This window comes from Bombina bombina, chromosome 2 (assembly GCF_027579735.1).
Source record: "Bombina bombina isolate aBomBom1 chromosome 2, aBomBom1.pri, whole genome shotgun sequence".
NCBI classification, from domain to species: Eukaryota; Metazoa; Chordata; class Amphibia; order Anura; family Bombinatoridae; genus Bombina; species Bombina bombina.
In genome coordinates this window covers 1071664570-1071691660 of record NC_069500.1, presented here as the reverse complement: position 1 = coordinate 1071691660, position 27091 = coordinate 1071664570, and the positions used below count along the sequence as shown (strand labels likewise).

At 38.5% G+C, this 27091-nt stretch overlaps 1 protein-coding gene across 1 annotated transcript in view; it reads left to right on the top strand.

The window, feature by feature from the left end:
* Nucleotides 1–27091, top strand: part of INPP4B (inositol polyphosphate-4-phosphatase type II B) — a 1415612-nt gene that overhangs the window by 1101270 nt on the left and 287251 nt on the right. Inside the window, exon 15 of the mRNA XM_053703700.1 lies at nucleotides 10427–10604. Within this exon, the coding sequence (XP_053559675.1) occupies nucleotides 10427–10604 (178 nt within the window). The remainder of the gene's footprint in view (nucleotides 1–10426; nucleotides 10605–27091) is intronic.

Here is a 27091-nt window from a genome sequence, read left to right as displayed (position 1 = left end):
GTGCTGTTTTGATGGCCAGTAATTCCCTCTCGCCTACACCATAGTTGGGTTCGGCACTGGTCATTTTGCGGGAATAATAGGCTACTACATGGAGCAGGTCTTTCTATCCTGTTTTCTGTGACAGAACAGCTCCAAGCGCTGATTAGGAGGCATCTGTTTCTAGATAAAAGGTACTTGTTATGTTAGGTTGTATAATGATAGGGGCTTGTGTGAATAGTGTTTTCAGGTGATCAACGGCATGTTGTGCAGCTGAAGTCCAGATGAAAGAGCTGTCCAATTTGGTCAGGGCTGTTATAGGGGTGCATATGGAGGAGAACCCTAGGATGAACTCTCTGTAGAAGTTAGCAAAGCCCATGAACTGTTGTACCATACATTTAGTCTTGGGCACAGGCCAGTTGATGATTGTATTTTCTTTGGGTCCATCTGTATGCGCACGGGTGACAGAATGTACCCCAGGAACTCAATGGTGTATACTTCAAAGGTACATTTCTCCAGTTTTCCATATAGATGGTTCTGCTTCAGGCGGGCTAATACGATCTTTACATGTTTCTCGTATTTGGCCAATGAAGGGGAGAAGATGTGGATGTCATCCAGATACACCACAAGAAAGGTATCCAAAAGATCTCTGAAGACATAATTGCTGAAGTATTGGAATGTTGCTAGAGCATTACAAAGCCCGAAGGGCATGATGGTATACTCAACGTGGCCGTAACGGGAATGGAATGCAGTCTTCCATCTATGCCCGTCTTTTACTCTGACAAGGTTGTAGGCCCCCCTGAGCAAGATCTTAGTGAAGATCTGTGCATCCTTTATTCTGTTGAGCAATTCAGGAATAAGAGGTAACGGATACCGGTTCTTCACTATTATGGCATTTTGAGCCCTGTAATCCACGCAGGTTCTGAGATCACCATCTTTCTTCCCTCCTCTCCTCTATGTATTCTTTCAGTATATTGGATTCGGGTTCTGACAGGGAATAGAGACATCCATAGGGCAAGGGTGCACCGGGCATAAGGCCTGTGAGGTAGTAAATTATCAGCCTCCTTTTTCTCAAAAACGTCTGCATAGGCCTTATACTTTGAAGGCAAGGTGTACATACTATCGTGAAAGTGAATTGTTAGAGGCGCCAATTGCTATTCAATATAGAAATATATATCAAAACTTAATAGGTGCAAATGCTGCAATACTCATAAACTGTGAGACCAATATACCAAAAAAAAAAAATGTGTATATAATGTCAACCAACAAAAAAGAGCAACTATGTTGCTGAAGATAACTGTGAGACAAATATGACAAAAAATATATGTATATAATGTCAACCCACAATAGTGAGAAGCTGTATTAACAACTAATGTGTTCACAAAAAAAAAAAAAATATTACCTACAGTGAAAGTGATAATATAAAGTATATAATGCCTGCAGGCAAAGGCAACTGTGTTGCTATATATAACTGGTGTAAACACCCAGATATAGCCGTATACACACAATGAATTTAGGACCCAATCACTCTATTAGAGTGATAAGATACTTAATGAAATATACAATATGATATATATAAGTAGTGATATCAATGCAAAATAAATATAACAAAAACAAACGTGATCACTATATGAAAATAGTTATAAAGTCCTGAAAAAGTCCCAAGAAAAACCAGATGTAGATCTTGTGCAATCTTAAATACAGTGAGTCCCAATGATAAGGTGACGTGAGGCTGCAAAACTCCTTCCAAACACTTAATGGCACAAAAGCAGGAATCTGTAAAATGGTAGAAAAAAGAAGGTGGCGCCACAATAGCACTCTGGACTCTTATTAGCTGTCCAGATAGCTATCCTCTTGCTTAGAAGAGGGTGCAGAAACTCCAAAATCAGGATTGTAGTAGCTAGTCAGTGTTGAGCATTTGATACTCTAAAACACAGTGTATAGTTTGTGGTTCAACTGCTCGTCCCCAAAGAGATCCCGGAATAAATTCAATCTACTCAATGTATAATAAGTCGTGATGACCAATAGTGTAAAAACAACTTTGGCTTTAAAAACAAATAATATCAAACAACGTGTTGATATTGACCGCTTCATCAGGTCCTTCATCAGCTAATAAGAGTCCAGTGCTGTTGTGGCACTTCTCAAGTGCCTTTCTTTTAGTAAGTACAACCCGTATGTGTGTGTGTGAAGATTTAACACCACTGATGTTGCACTATTGTGGCGCCTTCTTCTTTTTTCTACCAAGGTACATACTATGGTAGTAGTGATATGAGCAGGAGTTGGAGAGGAAGAATGTAGACAGGAGGTGACACAAGAAGGCAAGGAGAAGGTCAGTTTACCAGTTACCCAGTCCACAAAGGGGTTATGTTTCTTTAGCCAAGTGATTCCCAATATAACTGGGAACAAAGGAGAAGGCACAATGTCCCATATGATGTGTTCTTGGTGTTCCTTCCCAATTTGAAGCAACAAGGGATGTGACTCCAAGATGACAGGACCAGGCTTCAGTGTGCTACCATTCACCATATGTAACAGAGAAGGGTGTGTTTTAGTATGAGTAGGTACAGAAAGCTGGGAGGCAAGGGTATCATCTAGGAAACAGCTACTGTCTCCAGAATCCACAATGGCAGTCAGCTCCATGGACTTATCTCCCATCTGTTGGACGACAAAAATGGTAAGGTGAGAGGAGGTATTATATATAGGAAGGTTGAGAAAGATGGCTTGAAGTCTTGACATACCCGTCTGAGGTCTTGCAGGACAGTCTTTCTGCTTGGCACAGTAGAGGCAGAGGTGGAGTGTACGTCATCTGTCCCTCTCCATAACTGTCAGTGGCCCACTGCATTGCTTCACCTTGCTCTTCCGTTGCAACTGAAGGGGATGTAAAGTTAGATGGAAGGAAAGAGTCAGAACGTTGAGGCAGTGGTTGTAAGGAGCCCTGTTTTTCATGCCGTCTCTCACAGAAGCGACAATCCAATTGTGTGATGGCCAGGATCAACCCCTCTAGTGTGTCAGGAACTCCAATCCTTCAGGTGTTCATTTAATCCAAGGCGGAACTGGTCTATGAGGGCCACATCGTTAAGGGCAGTATCAGGAGCAACTTCACAGAACTCCATTATGTATTCCTCTACTGGTCTTTTTTCCCGTCTCGGGGACCGTAGGGTGTTCTGTGCTGTGGTGGAACATAATGGATCATGTGTTCATTGCTGTTATGAAGGACTCCCAAGTCTCCAAGATAGGACTTCTAGTATGCAGCAATTGATGAGCCCATGTCTGTGGGTGAAAAGACAGCAGGGAGATGGCAGTGTGCACTTTGACAAAGTCTGTGGCATAGGTATGAGGCTTGAGTGAAAACAGTAGTTCACAAGAGGTGAAAAAGGCATGGTAGTCGGAGCGCTTGCCTGTGAACTTCTCAGGTAGGGCGGCAGCGGGCTCAGGTACAGAGGCCTCATACAGGGGAGATGATTGAGGAGGAGAGGGGGGGGTAAGACTGCTGCTGCAGCGGATCGGTGCTCCCGGTCCCTCTCTCTCTGCAACATGCTCTCCTGGCTTGCTTGCAACTCCTGAATGGCTTGCGTCATAGCGGTCAGCTAATGGGTGTGTGGAGCCAGTGGGTCAGGTGTTCTTGCAGGTTCCATGGTAAAAAATATATAGATATGGTATGTGGAATCACACCAATCCTCAAGGGGGTGCTCTCAATCAAAACAATGTAACACAATGTAATAAGAACAATAATAATGTATACAACTACACTCTAAAAATAAACAGCAGAATACCAGAGGAAAAAATATATATATATAAACTTGTGACTGGAAACCCAATAAATGTCCAATAACTAAATCATATCCTGTAAGTCACAATAGCTCCAGATGATTGCAAAGGTCAGCTCTCTGTCGTAGGGAGGTCACAATCCTGATGATAACAGATGGTCTGAAAAAAGAAACACAGAGGTGCCAAATGGCCTAATACCACAATACCAAGGGACAAGCAAAATATGTAAGACTAATACTCACAAATGAATAGCACCAAAAAGTGCTAGGAAACAGACTGGAACCTCTCGGTTGCCCAACTGAACAGATGCAGAGATAATTCTGTAGTACTTCTTCACCAGTGAGGTCCTCCTGGTTCATGTAGCAAAGCACCTCCAGGTGCAATATGCACAGACTGGAACTTCTCAGCCGCCCAGTTGACTGTTTCAAATGTTTCAGCAAATAAGATAGCTCCCAAAACCAATGCAGGAGTATAGATGAATTCCCATATAAAATCCAGCAGCAAGTGTATTAGTTAAAAAGAATATTTTTATTTTAAAATCAACATGTTTCTCAGCCTACAACTGGCTGTTTCCTCAGGCTATGATCCATTCCATGGTAAGGCTGAGTTATTATGTAACGAGAAGGGAAACTTCCCAAAGCAGGAGCAGAACCCAGTGGCAGAGAACAAAAAATAGACAAAGTGCAAGGCGTCACAACAGGCAAGGATTGAAGCAGAGATCGAAGTCAGGAGTATCCAAGGTCAGGGCAGGCAGCAAAAATGCTATGTCAAAAACAAGCCAAAGGTCAAAAGCCAGGGAAATCCAGAATACAAGGTAGGGAAACAGGATAATTGCTTAGTCTCTTCGAATCAGCCAGCAGAATAACTCAGCAATGAGTGAGAGAGCTGTCCAGGCTTTAAACCCTGTAAGGTCCAGGAACGCCCCTGTTGCTCAGGTAACGTAGGTGCAGCAGTCACCTTAGCACCTATGGGAGACAAGGATGTAGCCAGAGAGCACTCCCCCTGTCTGTCAGGAGCCTGAAATATGCTGTGCACGTCAGCCGCGGGCACGCACCCGCAAATTCACGCTCGTACACCCATGCAGACACCCGCAAATTTGCGTTCATGAGCAGCCGCGCAAACACCCGCGAACGCCCTAACAGTTGCTGGGGGGGGGGGGGGGTGCCGTGACCGCACATGCTGAGCCCCTCGTCGGTGCCAAGAGCAAATAAAACGTATTGTCCACCTGGCATCATGGCTAGCGGGTAGCAATACAGAGCTCACATTTATCATTGAACTAGTTGTTGCATGTGCATTTTTGCCCATCTGATAACCGCTGCTTCTTAACTAGTGCTTGTTGGGCGAGCCTGTTATTAGCAGCTTCTTAAATGGAGCCCTTTGTTTTGTGCAGCAAGTTCAAATGAATAAATATCTTAATCCATATTTTCTCTGTGAGTATTTTCAGTTCAGTTCTAGTTGAGTTCTTTATGGTATTACACTTTGGTCTTCCTCTCAAGATTGAACTCCGTGAGCACTCTACAATTTACCATAGCCCTGGGAAGATTGGAGCTGTAGATACATAGAGTTGCTACAATTTGTAGCAAACTGAGGCAGGCTGCAGCTTTCAATTTGGCAAGTAACATTTTTGTCTGCTTGTTGGTTTTTGTATTATTAAATAGTTTTAGTTTTAACATTTTTCTCTATGATTTTAAACATATTTATATATCATATTTTTTGCTTCTCTGTTTAAAAACATTAAGCAATCAGAAAAAAATAGACACTCTCGAAGATATTCAAGCTGGCTGAATTTAAAAATGTAAGAAAAATGTGTACGTTTACATCACATTGCAAATGTCTGGACTGCAAAACAAGTTTCACTATGACAAACAACATGCAAGTCTTAAACAAATTAAATGCTGTTAATGTGAAGTCTTTTTTAACGTTAAAGTAATATTGTAACATACTGTATATTAGTTGTTTTTGTTTTAAAGGACCACAAAATACAGTAGAATTGAATAACTGACAAATACACAATAAAAATACAATACTATACCACTTACATTGAATGTGAAATGAGTGATAACTTATTTTCAGGCTAATTTCAAAGTTTATTATCATGTGATCAGCCACTCACAAAATGCGTACATATACAGTATATACTGTGTCCTTTTGTTCAGGATCAGTAGGAGATGGAGCTTCAGAAAGTGTACGTATAAAAAGTAGTTGCACGTTTTGATATTGGAAGTGTATTGAAAAGTTTTTTTTTATTGCATTCTCTATCTGAATCATAAAACTTTAATTTTGAAATTAGTGGCCCTTTAGCGAGACAATTGTGTTTTAATGCAAGGTGGAGTATGTTCCTGGATACTATTAGCATTGTTATGAGCAATATGAATTTACTTGTAATTTGAATGTCAATTTATGTTTTTTTTTTTGTTTGTTTTTTAACAGTTAACATATTTAATTGCTGCTCAGGTAGTTTCAGGTGAAATAAAGAAGCTGGTTTAAGCTGATAAGTTTGTGTTCTGTTAAATACAACTGGTAAAGCACACACACACACATCCACCCACATATTCTATGCATTTACAGTTTTTGATGTTAACAACACTTTTTTAATGTAATCTTGAGCACATCTAGTTAGTAACCACACTCCTCATTATTAAGGTACATTAAAGTAAAAATAAACTTTTGATGATTCATATAAAATATACAATTTAGGAGTAAGAATCTCATTCACTGCCTGATATTCAAAAGCTCGCTGGCATTTAGAGATATCATGCAAAATCTTTGGGATTTTTTCTAGACCTTATTTTGGAATGTAAGGTATCTCTCCTTCACATACAAAACATGGTGAGATAAATATCTTTCAAATTAAAATTTGTATTTCTAAAATTTTTTAGGGACCTTTCCATACTGACGAGATGTATTAGATCATCTCACCTGAGCAGAGAGTTTTTGAATATGAGTCCCTAAGTGTGCAAGTTGTCATAGGTTTGTACTACTGGAGCAGCTGCTGTAGGCATTATAACTCTGTGGCAAATGTGAACACACTGCCCCTTAAGAAAATGGTATGCTATTTAACGCCTACAGTGAACCCCCACAATGCAATATACTCCTATGCTCTTAACCCCTAAACCGCCTCACAAAGAACCCTATGCTATATTAACCGCTAAACCTCCACAACCCTATTGCTATAAACCACCTATGCTATTTTAACCCCTAAACTGCCACAACCCCATCACAACTTTTAAAGCATAAAGCTTCCCTGACTGCTAATCCTCCAAGACCCTGTAAGTTATAAAAACACAAATTACATTAAAAAAATACTAAAAATAAAAAAGCATTTTTAAACCCCCCTAAAACCCATTCCTAAAACTAAAACCCACCTAAAAAAATAAAAAAGCACTCCAAAAAAAATGATTCTAGAACTAAAAAACACCTAAAAAAATAAAAAAGTCCCCTAAAAACCATTATCAGAAGACTAAAACCCCCTATCCTAAAACTAAATTCCACTTAAACTAAAAAGCATTCTTAAACCCCCTAAACCCCCATCCTTAAACTTAAATCCAACTAAAAATTCTAAAACCCCAATCCTAAAACTAAAATCCCCCTAAAAAAAATAAAAAGCCCCCTAAAAAACGTTATCCTAAGACTAAATCCCCCCTAAATTTTTTTAAAAAAAGCCTCCTAAAAACCCACCCTAAAACTAAAATCTAACTAAAAAAAAGCCCCCTGAAATGCAATACCCTAACACTAAAATCCACCTAAAAATTGACAATCCCCCTAATAAAATAGTTTTAGAATAGGTTTTTTGTAGGGGACTTTATTTTTAAGATAGGTGTTTTATGGGGGGTTAAAATGCTTTTTATTTTTAGTAATCTTTATGTAATTTGTATTTGTAACTAATGGGGTTTTAGGTTAGGAGGTCTTGGGGGTTAGCAGTTAGTGGCTAATAGTGTTTTATGCATTGGGACATGTGGTGGTTTAGGGGTTAGTATAGCATAGGGGTTGTGGAGATTTAGTGGTTTATTGTGATGGAGGTTGTGGCAGTTTTATAGGTTAATATAGCAAAGGGTTTTTTGTGATGGTGTTGTGATGGTTTAGGGGTTAATAGTATAGGGTTTTATTGCCATAAACAAAAATATATACCAGCCACAAAAAAGCTTATACTGTCTGAAGAATTAGAGAAACCCACTTACTGTAACAATGGTTGAGTATAATATTTCATCTTTCTTTTGAGCTCTTCTTTAAATGTAGATAGGATCTGATTTCTCATACATTTACTCAGCATGCTGCGTATGCACTCCATTTTAGGCATATTGCTTAAAGGGACAGTAAAGGTAAGTTTGTTTTATCACTATTGTGCAGTATGTGCACAATTAGTAATGGGAAGAAGCAACTCACCTGTTCTAAAGTCCCTCTTCAGTTTGTTCTGTACCCCAAATCAGTCTAAGAAGAGGGAATGGTGGACTGCATTGGGGTACAGTGAAGAGGGGTTTTATGAGCACTGTCTCCCCTTACTAATTGTGCACATACTGCAAAACAGTGACAACAAAATTACAGTGTTTACTGCCCCTATAAATTTATTCAACCCTATATACAGGTAGGGTTTTTCTCTCTTTTTACTCACACAAGTTACTTTGTGATTGGCCTAGGTACCCTCATCAGCCTCACAATGTAAGCGCCAGAAATCAACATGATTAACCATGTAACAGCGGTCCCTAAGTGAGTTTTCTGACTCTGCAGCTACTACCCATCTTTTGTTTTAAAACATTATTTTATATTGTATAAAATAGGTTAAAGAACTTACAAAGTGAATCTGATTTGCACGTCTTTTCCTAAAACCCATAGCTGCTGCAGAAACACTGGGATACATCTAGCTGGTGGTAATACTGACTGATTTCTTCCAGCATCATGACTGGTTTAGCAGCAATAATAATAATCATAATGGGGGTTTAAATAACCCCTTCTCTGTTGCCTTGCTTTTCAAATCTGATATGAGACAAAAGGCAGGAATACACTCATTTCCCCACTCATATTAACAACGTTCTGCCTTACCAGTGCCACATTTAACCTTATCTTCAACACTAAATAACCTTTACCACACCACTGCATCAAATACATACTCTCCCCCAGACCCCTCTACCACAATTAACCCCTAATTTAACTCTCAAATATAGACAAGTCTTCTTCTTCTGTATTAGCTCATTATAAACTGGTCATCCTATAGCATTAACCCTCCATTACTGCAGTCTCTACCACTACATTGATTGTGTGACCAAACCCCCCCTAAAATTAACCACCTAACTGCCACATCTCCAACTCCTCTAACTTGCAGAATCCTTAGGTGCATCTCCCACCCATGCACCCAGGCCTGAGAAAATAAAAAGACAGAGCAGTACCCCCCGCTAAAGTACCATTCCTGTATGTGACCCTTTCAAGAGGAAATGCTTCTTCAAATAGGGGATGTAGAAATCTCACAATTAATAGATAGGCACAATTTTATTTGTTATTCGATCATAAAAAATATCTCCAAGGAACAATTGTTTCCTAGCAAGCATTTGTGTAAACCAATCTTCTACGCCTAAAATGACTTATTGACATTTTACAGCTATGACTTTGTTATAAAAATATTAGTATGTTAGCTCAGTTTAACATTGTTTTTACCATAACCTGGATTCAAAGTCAGATGATGATCTGTGTATGGTTGTGTGTGTTTTCTTTACTAATAACTTTATATTACGTTTATAGTAAAACTTTATCATTTTCACAAAACATGTAGGTGATTATTAGGGCATGTAGTTCAGGTTGTTAGCATTATTTGTTCAAACCCCTATGATCATTCTTAACAAAATATGAATTTGGTAATGTAAAAACATACAAGAAATAAACAATGAGTGTATGCTTAGCTTATACTTAATATATCCTCATTAAGTATCTAATGATGCTAAATCAAGGGAACCTGTTTAAGGAGATTAGTTTATTCAAAGTTGGCCGTGCACTATTCTTCAGATAATCTTCATTTCAAACATATGGGAAATGATCAGTTGCTTCACAAGGATAAATAACAAAATAATTCCTCTCATCTCATAAATTAATTTTTGTGATTTGAGAGGGGTATACCAACTGAGATCACTCTGTAAGCAATATGTTGCAGTATACAATGTGGGTTAAATCTATACATACACCACACAGCCAGAAATGAAAATATTAATTTAAATGGACTGATTAAAATTAATCTTTCATGATTGAGATACATCATACTATTTTAAACAACATTCCCATGTATTTTTTATTATCTAATTAGCTCTGTTCTGGTATCCTTTGTTAAAAAGCAAACCTAGGCAGCCTCAGAAGCAGAAGTGCACTAATGGGAGCTAGCCAGTGATTGGTGCCCTCATATATGCCTCTTGTAATTGACTCACCCAATGTGTTCAGCTATCTGCCATTAGTGCACTGCTGTTCCTTCTGCTGTAGCTGAAACATGAAAGAAAAATTTTGGGTTTCCCGTCTCTTTAACTATTTTGCAAATGCTTCATTTTTGTATTGTGTATAAAATGATAAAATCTATAGTTTCTTCTGCTAAGATTAAAAATAACAAGATAAAAATATTAATAATAATAATAAATAATTATTTCTGTGAATAACAGTTGCAATTGTTTTGCCAGCAAATGTGTTAATAACAATGTACATTCCTGTTTTGCAGTACTGGGTACCAGTGTATTTACTATTCACCTGAAAAAACAGCTAAGGCAAAGGAAATTCTAAGTAACATCAATCACCTCCAACCTCTTATATCAAGCCATGCAGACCTCCTGCTTAATTCAGCAAGACAGCACTCTGCAGACAGCCTGAAGAATTCTTTAAAAGATCTTTCAGAGACGGTAAGATTCAAATCTACCATACAATGGATAAAAATAGTCCAATTCCTACTGCTGACTTTTTTAATGTTCAGCTTGACGTTCCTTGCATCACAATACATACAGCACTTACTTTCAAATGAAACTTCAGAATGCCAAGCCAAAGAAATACCACCATCCTAATTATTTTGAAAAGGCAATTTAACATTTTCTCAGCTTTAAAATGTGTTTTTTTTTTAAGCAGATTGCAGATTTCATAGTCATGGAATTTCTGGTATTAAATGAAGTTATTGTAGCTCAGCAGTATCTAAATTCCACAAGTCCTTGCTTTTTAATTCCAATTTTTTTTTACAGCATGCAAGCTACTCAGATTATTCTCTCTGAAAATGTCTGCATTTTTTTTTGGCAACAAAAGTACATAACAGTCATTCCTAAGTGATAGATTTTACAACGCTATGAAGTAATACATGAGGTTGAACAACTATGAAATGTTTAATGCCGTGGGGTCATTTCGGAACAGCAGTAAAAGATATGATTGGCATAGGGGTTTCAAATAAATGGTTTACAGTTAAGAATGGATTAATGGATTGTAGGGATGAAATCCAAGACAGGTGAATAACTATTGAATCAGATTTTGATGGCACGGCAGAACCATTTGACTCACATTATACTATTTCCCTGTACACTTTCACGTGTTAAAATCTTGTTGTATCTTGTCCTTTGTTTTTCATGTTTATGTTATTGTAATATGTTTTCTACTTCTTTGGAAAGGTTATTTCATATCTTCCCAGTTTTGTTTGTTTTTTCATGAATTAATGTTTGTCTAAGCCTGTAGCACACAAAAGAGATTATTTTTTGTCTCTTTAGCCTTCACTTTTTGTCTCAATAAAGCCACTATTGTAGATTCTCAAAAACTTGCAGGCTCTGAGAGATAACATCTTGAAAGCTTCACGGTGGCTTTCCTTACTTAGTTTTCTAAGAAAAGAAGATTAACATGGAACCTTCTGTGAACAACTTCCAATAGAAAGTCGCTTTGGCAAGTTGCTTCTTGCAAGGTACTGGAATGCTAACTTGTGGACAGCTGTACTGCTAAACACTTAGCATATGAAGTCAAACTTTTTCAGTTCATTTAAAGTGATACTAAACCCAAGATGTTTTTTTCCTGATTCAGGTAGAGAATACAATTTTAAACAGCATTCCAATGTACTTATATTATCTAATTTGCTTTCGTCTTTAGATATCCTTTGCTGAAGAAATATTAATGCACGTGGGTGAGCCAATCACACAAGGCATCTGTGTGCAGCCACCAATCAGCAGCTACTTAGCCTATCTAGATATGCTTTTCAGCAAATGATATCAAGAGAATGAAGTAAATTAGATAATAGAAGTACATTAGAAAGTTGTTTAAAATTACATGCTCTTCTTAATAAAAATAAAAATGAAAAAAAAAAAATATTACATGCTCTTTCTAAATCATGAAATAAAAAATTTGGGTTTAATTTCCCTTTAAATTCGGATTTGCCTCTGGAATCCTATATATTAGTTTTTCCACAAAAAGTGCTTAGATATTAAGTTGTAGGCAAACTTAAAAATTTTCAAGGCACTTCCCTATCCAGCTTACACAAAGACAATAAAATAGAAAATAACGTTCCTAAATCCACTGTACAAAATGCAAAATATTAGGTCTCAACAAACTAAAACACAAAGGGTCAGATATGAGTGGAGCTAATTTTGCTAGAAGTAAACTTTTTGCATGTGTGGGGTGGCGCTGGTATTACGAGTTGAAAGTAAAAATAACCTATAAACTATTCCCCCATAGAAGTCAATGGAGAAAAAAAAATGAAAAAATAATCTAACACCCTACTCGCGTGCAAACCTGATCACATATTCTTGTGTGCGCTAACCCAACATGAAAATATTAATATTTCACCTTCCAATGTTATGCACATAGCAGAATATGTTCTATTTATTCATAAATATATATTTCTACATATATCTGTTAGAATTTTGGTACAATTTATATATATATATATGCAAAAATTTGAAGACTAGCCCTATTTTACGTTGACTCACTATAATGCGTACACGCCATTTTTATCAAATGGGATTACTGGGATACTACTTCCCTAAATATTTTATATTATAATTATATTATATTAGTTTGTATTTAAAAATGGGCAATATTGTGGCTATATAGACCACAATTGCATCCATTAATCACCCCTTTAAGTTGTAGCTTTCCATCCCCAGCTGCTGCAGCCCACCGTGAAATCTCCTGGTAGGCCAATCCAGCTTTGCAGATATATATATATAGGAATATCTATTTACAAATATTCAGATATGGTTAGGGAAAGTAGACCAAGCGTCTCTGAGGTTACCTCTAGCTATGTACAAAGGCCTCCTAGCTGGCCAAATGGGAAATAAAGACAGTGTACAAAGCACCTAAATGGAAGGCTGAGGTAGTTGTGAGATATTCAAGTGCCTAGTGTGGTCAATAGGCACACTGGATAGGCTAGTATTATCTAGCTAAAATGTGTAGTTAAAAAGTAAATTTATTACAAATTGAAAACACATAAAAAACATTTGAGGAGGATACACAGTAAAATCAATAAAAATACAATGTCAACATGGATCCATGCTACCTGTTAAACTGATCACAAATGAACAGGTGACAAATGAAGGTGTAATCTTAAAATGAACAAGGCAAATAAATGAAAAATCAATCAGTGACAAAGTCCAGCATAATGTCCAGAAAAGCAATAGTAATAAATATTGAAAGTGTCCAAAATGAAAAAGTCAGTCATGCCAACCTATATAAGGCAAGTCCTGTGTGAGAAAAATGTGAGAAAAAAGTTCCAAATATATTCGCAGTGAAGTGGAAAAATAATAAAAATAGAAAAAATTATGAAAAAATCAAAAAGTAAAAATGAAAAATAAAAATATAAGCGACAAAAATTGTGAAAAAATGTGAGAAGTGATGATAATGAAGATATTAAAAAAATACAAAAATTCAAAGTGTGAGTTTGATGAAATGATCCTCAAATAGAATCCAAAGGTGAAATTCTAGATATTTCTTATATTTTCCTATAAGATTCTGCATGTCCCTGTAGAAATTAGAGATGATAGTGTAGATTGTACAGATATAGTGAGTAATAATAGAATGGTGCTTACCAGCTATGTCAACGCGTTTCGACCTCTACAAGGCCTTTTTCAAAATAATAAAAAAGTGTGTACATAGATGGCTTTATATAAGGTAGCTAATCAAATCAATAATGGTAATTTGGGTGCCAAATTACTAAGATGGCCACTTCCTGTTTGAGGTATTATGGGTGTTTGAAGATCATAAAGCTTATTGGCAATAATGCAACATAGAGACAAGAGTGATTGGACCTGACATTTGAGTTTTGAGATGGAATATATATAAGGCTTTGTTTTATGTTATATTATCTCCACTCACCGTGATATGTATTTGTGTTTTGATCGGCCGCGTCTCCGTGATGTCATTTCTAGTACGGGTTACTTACGTCATTTCCAGTTTCACTTTTACCGGAAATGTGTGTGGGTAATATTACAGATTAGCAAATTGCTGCCTGCGTTCAAAGAGGTCAGGATCACAATTTCAAACAAAGTAAATGTCATGTATATAGATAAACAATACATAGATCGTGGAGGTAATATACATATACAAATCTATACCACAGTAATAGAGCCAGAAACAGTGAAATAGATTCAAATTGTGCAAATCTGGATAACAGATCGTAGCATCAAAAAACATATGCATCAAAGGATATAATAACTCTATTTGTGGGCATGTTGAACCTTGAAATTTAGAGGTATGTAACACGTGAATTATGACGATATAGTCATATGGGTACCAGATATATACCATAGAGGAAGGAATTTTAAACTATAGGTGAGTGAGGTGATATCAATCAGAGAAATAAGAACTGAGCAGACAATCAGTCTGGATTTCAGTGCAGGCATCAATCTTACAAGTAGAACCTGATAAGGGTACTATGAATATTGAACAAAAAATAGATAGTTTAAACATCACCTATTGTCCTAATACAGTATAAGGCAATATTGTTGAGCTGAGACTGGTCTTTTAAGATAGTACCCCTCCTTCCCTAGCCACCCTTATGATTCAGCTTATGTTTTCATACAGGTACACATTCTCTAATGTATTATTGCACATACTTTCTTTTTATGGTGCATTATGATAACTCTATCATTAGGATCTACAATCTACAGTACCTCACCTACAAGAGATCGGCAAACGATGTTAGAGTAGGACTCTTAACACTGACTATAGTAAGATAATAGTTACTCTTTACTATTTTAAGCAGACACCTATTTAAATCCATTAAGTTGCAACATGTTCTAAGAGCTAATCGAAGTTGCTCTGGATGCCCCACACAACCACATTTTCTGTTATATGTATATCACCGGTTATTATTCAGAGTACCCCCTTTAGGATATTAGAAGGGTAGATTAGTCCATTATTTGTGTTCAATATTCATAGTACCCTTATCAGGTTCTACTTGTAAGATTGATGCCTGCACTGAAATCCTATTGGATTGTCTGCTCAGTTCTTATTTCTCTGATTGATATTGCCTCACTCACCGCCGTAGACTTCAATAGGCAGGCGAATTTTAAAACCCACAGGGACTCTTTCTGGCCACAATAGTGATGGAAAAGTTGTTTCAAGGGGACTAACACCTGGACTATGGCATGCCGGAGGGGGATCCATGGCAAAACTCCCATGGAAAATTACATAGTTGATGCAGAGTCTGGTTTTAATCCATAAAGGGCATAAATCACCTAACATTCCTAAATTGTTTGGAATAACGTGCTTTAAAACATCAGGTATGATGTTGTATCGATCAGGTAGTGTAAGGGTTACGCCCGCTTCACAGTGCGCAGTGTAGGTGATATACCTGCCCTGACCATGCTTTGCAGACCAGGTATCAGTGGTCAGATGGACCCTTGCCCCAACACTGTGTGCCAGACATGCCATTATAGCAGACTTATATGGTTTTGGCGTTGCTTTTTGGTAATTAGAAGGCTGCTAAATGCCACTGCGCACCACACATGTTTTATGCCCAGCAGTGATGGGGTTAATTAGGGAGCATGTAGGCAGTTTGTAGAGTTAATTTTAGCTTAAGTGTAGTGTAGTAGACAACCCAAAGTATTGATCTAGGCCCATTTTGGTATATTTAATGCCACCATTTCACCGCCAAATGCGATCAAATTTAAAAAAAACTTAAATTTTTTCGCAATTTTAGGTTTCTCACTGAAATTATTTACAAACAGCTTGTGCAATTATGGTACAAATGGTTGTAAATGCTTCTCTGGGATCCCCTTTGTTCAGAAATAGCAGACATATATGACTTTGGCGTTGCTTTCTGGTAATTAGAAGGCCGCTAAATGCTGCTGCGCATCACACGTGTATTATGGCTAGCAGTGAAGGGGTTAATTAGGTAGTTTGTAGAGAGCTTGCAGGGTTAATTTTAGCTTTAGTGTAGAGATCAGCCTCCCACCTGACACATCAGACCCCCTGATCCCTCCCAAACAGCTCCCTTCCCTCCCCCACCCCACAATTGTCCCCACCATCTTAAGTACTGGCAGAAAGTCTGCCAGTACTAAAATAAAAGGTTTTTAATTTTTTTTTAATTTTTCTATAGCATATTTACATATGCGGTGGTGTAGCATCCCCCCTTAGCCCCCAACCTTCCTGATCCCCCCAAAAACAGCTCTCTAACCCTCCCCATCTGCCTTATTGGCGGCCATCTTGGGTACTGGCAGCTGTCTGCTATTATTTCACAGTCAAAAAAGTGTTTTTTTTTTTTAAATGTACACTACTGTTACCAGATATGAGTGATGGCACTGGGCAAGTGGGCACAGTATACGCTGTGAGCCTGACACACACGCTGGCAGGCAGGCAATTGCAATTAGATTACACAGGGAAAAAAAAAAGCAGACTGATGTTCTAGCCCTAAAAAGGGCTTTTTGAGGTGCTGTCCTTAGAGCAGAGATCAGATGAGTCCTTCAGGACTGTAGTGGACACTGAATACACTAGCCTAGCTATCGATTTCCCTATTAAATCAGCAGCAGCTACACTGTCCCTCCTCTCACTAAGAATGCAGCTTTTAAATGAATCTAAAATGGATGCTGTCCAGGAGGTGGGAGGGTCTGGGAGGAAGGGTCTGCTGCTGATTGGCTGTAATGTGTCTTCTGACTGTGAGGTACAGGGTCAAAGTTTACTCAATGATGACGAATAGGGGGCGGATCGAACAATGCATATGTTCGCTGTCCGTGGCGAACGCGAACATGCTATGTTCGCTGGGAACTATTCGCCGGCGAACTATTCGCGACATCACTAGTAGACAAGGTCAATCCTTCTATCTTTTTTCACAAAATGTTCAATAACTTTATAAAGAAAATCTTCACAGCTTTTTTCATGTAACTGTACCAGTCTTTCTCTCTCAATTGCTAAAATAGCCAGAGAGGAAATTCGTCCTTGACTGGTTCCATTCCTGCTATGTGTTTTTATTCGCTTTAAAGCAGAGAATGACCTCTCAACAGAGGCTGTTGTAGCTGGTATTGTGAGAACCAGCTTCAGTAATTTCACAGCCTCTGGAACAGTCTGCATGAGATCGTTGTTGGCCAAAAAGTTGAGGAGATCTGTAGGTGATTTGCAATCATTTCTCACCATTTCAGAACTATAAAATCCAATTAGATCACATTTTAGTCTAACTAAGTCAAAGTATTTGCCATATGTTGATAGGCTCTGCAGTTTTTGATCATCGATATGTTTGGACATCTCTAGCAGTTTAGTGCAATCGACCAAAGGAATTCTAGCTCAGCAAAATTATCAAACCGAGCTTTCATTTGAACGCTGACATAATGTTGTAAAACAACCTTCTCCTCACCTTCTCCTCACATCTCTTATTGGCTGTTTACTCCTTTCATTGTCGGTCAGCCCCATTCTGATGCAAATTTCCCATACAAATTGTCAAACTCTTGTCTCCAGAAATCTCATTGTGTCAGTAATTCGCCAACAGCAGAATCCAACATCCATCACTTTACTCTGCAGCAATTGAAAGAGTGCATCAGTTTGCATGAAAATGGGCTCATATGTCATAAGCAAGAAGCAGGTTGATGCTTTATTCAGAAAGAAGTAATATCCTTCAGACATCATCAAGGAGTCATGCTCACAACCAGCTGGATTTTCTCTGAGAAACAGGAACATAGCACATAGATCACTTGTGAACATGTTGACCGTTTGCATTAGTCTGGAATGTGAACTCCATCTGGTGGGTGCTGCTCTCGGTAAACGTCTCTTCACCATATAGTCCAGTAGGTGGGTGCGCTTTATCGACTTACTGAACAACATGGCCATTCCCTCAAGTGTTGAAAAAAATGCTTGACACTCAGGTGTAGATTTTGCTGAATAAGAGAGCACCATGTTTAACTTGTGTGCATAACAATGGATAAAAGTTGCTTGAGGTACTTTTTCTTTAATCTTGCCTTGCACCCCATTAATATCTGATGCCATCACAGAGGCTCTGTCGTAAGTCTGAGCTACCAGCTTTTCAACACAATTGTATTTCTCCAACACTCCCAATACATAATTAGCAATAGCTGGTGCTCGTCTGTCAACCACTTCATCAAATCCTAAGAACGTGTCCTTCACAATTATCTCACAATTCAGCTAACTTTTAGCCACATAACCCAAAATTACAGAGATTTGTGTTTTGTTTGTAATATTAGTTGTCTTGTCTACTTCAACAGCAACAAATGGGGCTGCATTAATTTCCTTTCTTATATCCTCTCTTATTACATCAGCAACTGCTTCGATTAAGTCATTCTGTATTCTGTTTGAAGATCTAGAAATCACAGTGGATGTCTTCAAATGTGTTGCAAAAGTTGCATCTTTACATGCCAAAATATGCAATAGTTCCACATAGTTGCCACAATTAGAAGACTTTGCACCCTCCTCATTACCACAAAATGCTATTTCCTGTTTGCCTAGATAGAATGTTGCTTGAATAAGGTTTTTAAAATCTCTTGGTTTTCATTCAATTTAGCATTGTGGTTGATGATATCTAATCTCCGCTGTTCAATTAAAGAAATATCTATCCTTCTCGTTGATCCAAAGGTTTTCCAAGCAAATTGGTTTTGAATGTGACTTGTCGATTTGTCATGTTTGTTGATGCCCCTTGATAGATTTTTTTAAATCTCCAAATCCCTCATTTGTCCAAACATTCTCTGTAGTGGAGCACAAAATACACGGAAAGCAGTAAAGGCGATTCTTCGTAGCACAGCCACACAGCAATTATTTCCTTTGGCACCACTCCATTTGGAATGTATGTGTCATGGTTTTCTCTTTTTGAACGAAGTCCTTCAGCTAAGGCATTGGTCTTCCTTTATTTATTACTTCAATTTTTGATGGAAAGTCCAATCTTGAGAAATTTCGAAGGTCAGATATAGGCATCTATTTATCAAACCGTCAACTTACTTGCATTCGACGGCACCAATACGCTCGCCTAAGATCGCCTAACATCGCTGCCGCGGACCTGAATACGTTCTCCAAAATTATCAAAAAAGCTGTCAAAAAGCTGCGCACCAAGTACTGTGCGATCAGCAGCGGACTGTTAACTAACAGTCATCGATCTCGCTGCTCTTCGGCTTTTTCACAGCTTTATTGGTACCCTGTCACTAAACACCCACACTATACTATACTGTTTACACCCTATACCGCCGCTCCCGGAGCCCACCGCAACTCTTATAAATGTATTAACCCCTAAACCGCTGCTCACTGACCCCACCACAACTAAATAAAATGTTTAACCCCTAAACCGCCGCTCCCGGAGCCCACCGCCACCTACATTATACTTATTAACCCCTAATCTGCCGCCCCCTACATTATATTTATTAACCCTTAATCTGCCCCCCCACCGCCGCCACCTACCTACATTTATTAACCCCTAATCTGCCGCCCCCAATGTCCCTGCCACTATATTAAATGTATTAACTCCTAAACCTAAGTCTAACCCTAACTTAAATATAATTTAAATAAATCTAAATAAATATTCTTATCATTAACAAATTATTCCTAATTAAAACTAAATACTTACCTATAAAATAACCCCTAAGATAGCTACAATATAACCAATAGTTACATTGTATCTAGCTTAGAGTTTATTTTTATTTTACAAGCAAGTTTGTATTTATTTTAACTAGGTACAATAGTTATTAAATAGTTATTAACTATTTAATAACTTCCTAGTTAAAATAAATACAAATATACCTGTAAAATAAAACCTAACTTAAGTTACAATTACACCTAACACTACACTATAATTAAATTAATTCCCTAAACTAAATGCAATTAAATACAATTAAATAAAATTAGCTAAAGTACAAAAAAAACCCAAACACTAAATTACAGAAAATAATAAACAAATTACAAGATTTTTAAACTAATTACAACTAATCTAATCCCCCTAACAAAATAAAAAAGCCCCCCCAAAATAAAAAAGCCCTACCCTACACCTACCCATTTCCCCAAAATAATCAGCTCTTTTACCTGTAAAAAAAAATAACAACCCCCCCAACATTAAAACCCACCACCCACACAACCAACCCTACTCTAAAACCCACCCAATCTCCCCTTAAAAAACCCACTAACCCCTTGAAGATCACCCAACCGGGCCGAAGTCCTCAACAAAGCCGGCAGAAGTGGTCCTCCAGACAGGCAGAAGTGGTCCTCCAGACGGGCAGAAGTCTTCATCAAGACAGCATCTTCTATCTTCATCCATCCGGCGCGGAGCAGCTCCATCTTCAAGACATCTGATGCGGAGCATCCTCTTCATCCGATGTCTTCTTGAACAATGACAGTTCCTTTAAGTGACGTCATCCAAGATGGCGTCCCTGCAATTCCGATTAGCTGATAGAATTCTATCAGGCAGTCGGAATTAAGGTAGGAAAAATCCTATTGGCTGATGCAATCAGCCAATAGGATTGAGCTTGCATTCTATTGGCTGTTCCAATCAGCCAATAGAATGCGAGCTCAATCCTATTGGCTGATTGGATCAGCCAATAGGATTGAACTTCAATCCTATTGGCTGATTGCATCAGCCAATAGGATTTTTCCTACCTTAATTCCGATTGGCTGATTCTATCAGCCAATCGGAATTGAAGGGATGCCGTCTGGATGAAGACTTCTGCCCGTCTGGAGGACCACTTCTGCCGGCTTCATTGAGGACTTCGGCCCGGTTGGGTGAAGATTTCTCACGCTAGGGTGATCTTCAAGGGGTTAGTGTTAGGTTTTTTTAAGGGGGGATTTGGTGGGTTTTAGAGTAGGGTTGGTTGTGTGGGTGGTGGGTTTTAATGTTGGGGGGGTTGAAATGTTTTTTTACAAGTAAAAGAGCCGATTACTTTGGGGCAATGCCTCGCAAAAGGCCCTTTTAAGGGTTATTTGTAATTTAGTGTAGGGTAGGGCTTTTTTTATTTTTTTTTGGGGGGGGGGTTATTTTTTTAGGGGGGATTAGATTAGGTGTAATTAGTTTAAAAATCTTGTATTTGTTTATTATTTTCTGTAATTTAGTGTTTGTTTATTTTTGTACTTTAGCTAATTTTATTTAATTGTATTTAATTGTGTTTAGTTTAGGGAATTAATTTAATTATAGTGTAGTGTTAGGTGTAATTGTAACTTAGGTTAGGTTTTATTTTACAGGTATATTTGTATTTATTTTAACTAGGAAGTTATTATAGTTCATAGTTAATAACTATTTAATAACTGGTACCTAGTTAAAATTAATACAAACTTGCCTGTAAAATAAAAATAAACGGGGGCGTGTCTGGGCAGCAGCCATGACAGGCTGAAAAATCAGAAGCTGTAAGAGAGTGTATGATGATTCACTAACTATCGTCAGAAAACCTTGCCATCATAACTTGAAAGTTAGCATTTTGGACTTATGAAAGTGTGCTGAACATACACATATATTTTTATATTGCTTTCCATCTGTCGCAGACTGATCTGGGCCGTGGGATCTAAGGTGGCGGCCTTGTACAGATCTCAACACCTCCCTGGTACGCCGGTAAAGCAGACAAAGAGTGTCTGCTATTTCCCAATTATTTTGGTGTCTCTCACCTACTATCATGGAGAACCTATCTGTTGCCCTGCTGACTCTTATGGAGGAGTTCGAGAGAACTATTTGCAAGAGACTGGACAACATTATACTCTCCGTGGATGCAGTGAGAGAGGATCTGAAGCGTCACAAGAAAGCACCGAAAACAGTTTTAAACTTGACAACAGCCCCTGAGAAGCCTTTTTTCTACCTACCCACTGGTTTGCAGTTGAAAACACCAACTGATGAAGAGATGGTGCTGGGGGAGTGGAGTTTCTGTGAGCAGAAGTGTGACCTGAGAATTCCCACTATCCCGGCCTTTCAGAGATGTGGCCCAGCTGGGGAGGTCATAGCTCCAGAGGAAGCGGATGATAACCTGCATGGTGGAGGAGCTGCCGCGATATGGCAGGTTAGCACAGAAGAAGAGTGTACTCAGAGTGGGTCGCGGTTTGGCATTCTGAGGAGTGCGGCCGGCTCCCTGGGGTGTGACCCACGCTTGCCGAGAGTCAGTGTGAGAGTACCAAAAGACATGAAGTGTACGCCACTAGCTAGCAATGCCTCATCTAACATACAGAAGCGGGACAATCCAAGCTACCTTGCTGCTCCAACGATCTCCTGCTTCCCTTGTTCTATTGCATTGTTTATGAACCGGAGACTCACTTTTCACTGCCCTGGCCCCCCGTGTACTCACAGATCTGGCGTGGGTTGAGAACTTCAACAGGGTCACTCATATCTATGGCTTTGTGTTTATCCTAATTAGACTTTTCTCCACAGAATCCTGTATTATTTTCTCTATGTTATATGCAAAAATGTTCCGTTGATTGCAAAGACCTTTTATAGACTTTAGCAGCTTTGTTCAGTCTGTGCATAGTTGTATTTTTCTGCCACGCTTAACTATATTTCCTTTACAGGGCTCATTTACTAGTGTACCCTATACTTTTGGCTCAGTGTCATATTTAAGATGGTATAGGTTAATTCAATAGAGCAATATATCATTTGCTATAGACCCTAGCCAGTGTTAGACAAATCTACATGTGAGGGTGCACCACGAATATATGATTGTCTGTTTTGGGTGATGGTTATTGCACTGTTATTTTATATTTCTAAGTGCAATTAGAAAATAATAGTTTAAGCATATGTTTTAATAGGCCCGAAGCAACCGCCACAATGGCTTTTAATGTTTATGTGGCCTCTACTATGCACCATATATCTATTTTGGATGTTTCTTTGGTGTCGGACATGGCTAGGATGTTTGCTTAGGATGTTTGTTTATCTGTAAAACATGTCAGCAGCTGTTGGGAACACTTTTACCAGCCTATTCTTCGCCCCCCCCTTTTTTTACTGTGTGGTTTGGGATCAATAGTTCATCCTCCACACTTTCTTTCCTGGCAGAGTTATGTAGTCTCTGCCCAGTCTGTAGAGCCCCCATCATAGTTTGTCCTCCTATAAGTGTAAAAATGGCTCTTCAGACCTTACCACTGATAAGAACCATCATGACTATGCTTATATGTCCTACTGTCTGCAGGTTCTTTATTTTCTATAATTTGGGTATGACTATTAACTCACATGTTTATTTACTGTAAATGTTGGTACCACTGGGATTCTGTTTGGGGTCTATTGGTACCAGCTGTGGCTCTTATATATGTTTGCTATGAACATCAGAGAGTAAGATTATGATCAGCAGACTTAGGTGGTATAGATGACAAGGCGCAGCCTTATTGAACCAAAGTAGAGGCGCTGATAAATTTGAATTGTAAACTATGCATAGATAGTAGCCCTTAGATATTCACTGCATTGCCAACTTATGCGAATCTATCCGCTAACTCTTATAATACTAGGAAAACAATGTATTGCTCCATCTCTACTAGGGCTTACAAAAATTTACAGTCCTCAGATTAGTATATAACAGATGGATGCTGCAGTTTTATAGAGATTGCCCAGTAGGGGGATATTCCCATTTAACTATCCTTAGGGTCCTGTAGTCCTAGTGGTATTTGTATTTATATCATATTAGATTTTGAATTCTCTGACATTTCAGCCTCTATATTTCCTGAGCTTATCTCAGCTATAATAATGTTAGCAGTGACAATTTTTAAACATACTAGCCCTCAGACTTGTTTGTAAAGTAGTTCTTGTAGTTTTCCTTCTAGGACACTGTGTTAGCCAATATTATATTACATGTTACGAGTCTTTGTCATGTCTATTCTTTTGTCCTCCTTTGATTTTAGTATTGGATTTATGGACCTATCCATGGTCCTGGTAGATATAAGAAGGAGAGTACTAAAAACATGCCCAAACGTGGCCTGAGCTATTTAAATAACCCTCTGATAAGTACATTGAATCCATTGGGGTCCAAGAGTGGCCTCAGCTAGTTATGAGGAAAAAGAGGGTGTTTTAGGTTTGCTCTCTAGTTATTTTACATCTGATCTTTGTTTCTTTGTGGGAATTGTATGAAAAAAATGCAGCATGAGATTTAACCTTATATATGTTCTTATATAATTTTTTGCCTATGGTATTTGCTCTATTATTTGGCATGTACCCTCTGTTTAAATATGCAAACTGTATTTTACTTCTGTAACTGTTATACCCTCAATAAAAACTATTAAAAAAATAAATAAATAAATAAATAAAAATAAACCCTAAGCTAGATGCAATGTAACTATTAGTTATATTGTAGCTATCTTAGGGGTTATTTTATAGGTAAGTATTTAGTTTTAAATAAGAATAATTTATTTAATGATAGGAATATTTATTTAGATTTATTTAAATTATATTTAAGTTAGGGGGTGTTAGAGTTAGGGTTAGACTTAGGTTTAGGGTTTAATAAATTTAATATAGTGGCAGCGACGTTGGGGGCGGCAGATTAGGGGTTAATAAATGTAGGTAGGTTGCAGTGATGTTAGGGACAGCAGATAGGCCATCACTTGGACTACACAATAATAGACTGCTCTAGTTAAATGCCAAAGACTCTACAATAATAGACAGCTATGACATCTAAAATGAGTCATTCTTATGTCTTGTTGCTTTACATGATTTATATTCTGAGATTTTTCTTAACTGTTATACCAAACCTTCAAATTGTTTTCAATATTTTTTTTCGCCAACATGACATTTGAACAATGCATTTAGAATAACTTAAAAGGGACATGAAACCCAATATTTTTCTTTCATGATTATGTTTTATAAACCTTACCCAATATTTTTCTTATATTATGTTTGATATACCTTACTGTTTTCAAATGCAATTGCTACTGTAATACTGTGTCTTATGTTTTTAACTGGTTCCCTCTTTTGTAAAAATGCCTAATATCTTCGTATTCCTTTTTGCTGCCTTTTGTCTCTATAACAAACTACATTACTTTATTACTCCTTCTCCCTCTCCACCTTCACTGTTTATTAGCCCATCTCTCTTAAACTCACATTACTTTTGTACTCATGAACTTTACCTATTCCTTAACACTCTCTCTCCCCCCTGCACCTTGTCTCAAAAGCAGTCTCACTACTGCAAATCTGTATCTCATCTTATGTCACTCTCCCTCTTGCTTCTACTTACTGCTGGCGACATCTCCCCTAATCCTGGTCCCCAACAACTGCCTAGCCGTGCACATCCATGTGTACCATCCCACAGACTCAAAAAACAAAACTCTGACAAACTTACTCACATTCATCTTGCATCAAAAACCACTTCCCCTTTCACTTGTGCACTTTGGAACTCTCGCTCTGTTTGCAACAAACTCACTTCTATACATGACCTCTTTATCTCCCGCTCCCTCACCCTTCTGGCCCTAACAGAAACCTTGCTCTCTCCCCTAGACACAGCATCCACTGCTGCTCTGTCACATGGGGGTCTCCACTTCAGCCACACTCCTAGGTCTGGTAATAGACAAGGAGGTGGTGTTGGAATTTTACTTTCCTCTCGTTGCACCTTTCAACAAATACATCCCATCTCTTCCCTCACATTTTCTTCATTCGAAACCCACATGATTCACTTATTCTCTCCTCTTTCTATACGTGTCACAGTCATATACCGTCCTCCTGGCTCCTCAACTCAATTTCTAGATCACTTGGCTGCATGGCTACCTTATTTCCTTTCCTCAGATACCCCTTCCCTCATTCTTGGTGACTTCAACATCCCTCTTGACAATCCCACTGCCTCCTCTGCAAAACAACTTCTGCAACTCACTTCCTCTTTTGGTTTGTCACAATGGACTGATTCTCCCACTCACAAACTCACTCCCTAGACCTGATCTTTAGCTATCGATGCACCCTCTCAAACTTCACAAACTCCCCCTTTCCTCTTTCTGACCACCATCTCCTTACTTGCAACATATCATCCCTCCCTACAACTCTCCCTCCTTCTTCTCCTCACACCAAACTTCACAGAAGCATTACATCATTAGATCAACAACAGCTTTCTAATTCCATCAAACCTCTCCTCTCATCCTTCTCCTCCTTTTCATTCCCTGACCAATCTATCTGCCACTATAATTCCACCCTTACATCCGTCCTTGACAATCTCGCCCCTCTTACCATAGCTTGGAAATCAAACACTCATCCTCAGCCCTGGCATACTCCACTGACACGATACCTACGCAGATGTTCCCGTACTGCTGAGCAGCACTGGAGAAAATCTAGGAGTTCAGCTGATTTTCAACACTACAAATTTATCTTGAACTCCTACTACTCTGCCCTTAATTTCCATAAGCAACACTACTTCTCTACTCTTATCTCTAATCTTTCTTCAAACCCAAAATGTTTGTTCTCCACTTTCAATACTCTTCTCCGCCCTCCCCCACCTCCTAATACAACTTCTCTGTCAGCTCAAGACTTTGCCAACCACTTCAATAACAAAATCAACTCCATCAGAAATGAAATCAGCTCTCAACATAATTCCATTCCCTCACCCCCTCAAATGCTCTCCATCAACCACAACCCACATAACCTTAAACTTAGCTCATTCTCCCCTGTTACTGAGGAAGAAGTTTAGGCACTTATACTGCGCTCTCACCTCACTACCTGTCCCCTTGACCCTATCCCCTCACAGCTACTCCCCTCCCTCTCTGCCACCCTTACCCCTATACTCACACACACTTTCAACCTCTCCTTCAGCACCGGTATATTTCCCTCATCGCTGAAACATGCACTGGTCACACCTATCCTCAAAAAACCTTCCCTTGATCCTACCTCCCCATCCAACTACCGCCCTATTTCCCTCCTCCCTCTTGCATCAAAGCTTCTCGAAAAACTAGCTTATGCACGCCTTTCCCATTTCCTTACAATAAACTCCCTCCTTGACCCATTGCAATCTGGATTTCATCCCCATCACTCCACAGAAACAGCAATTGTTAAGGTTACCAACGACCTACTTACAGCAAA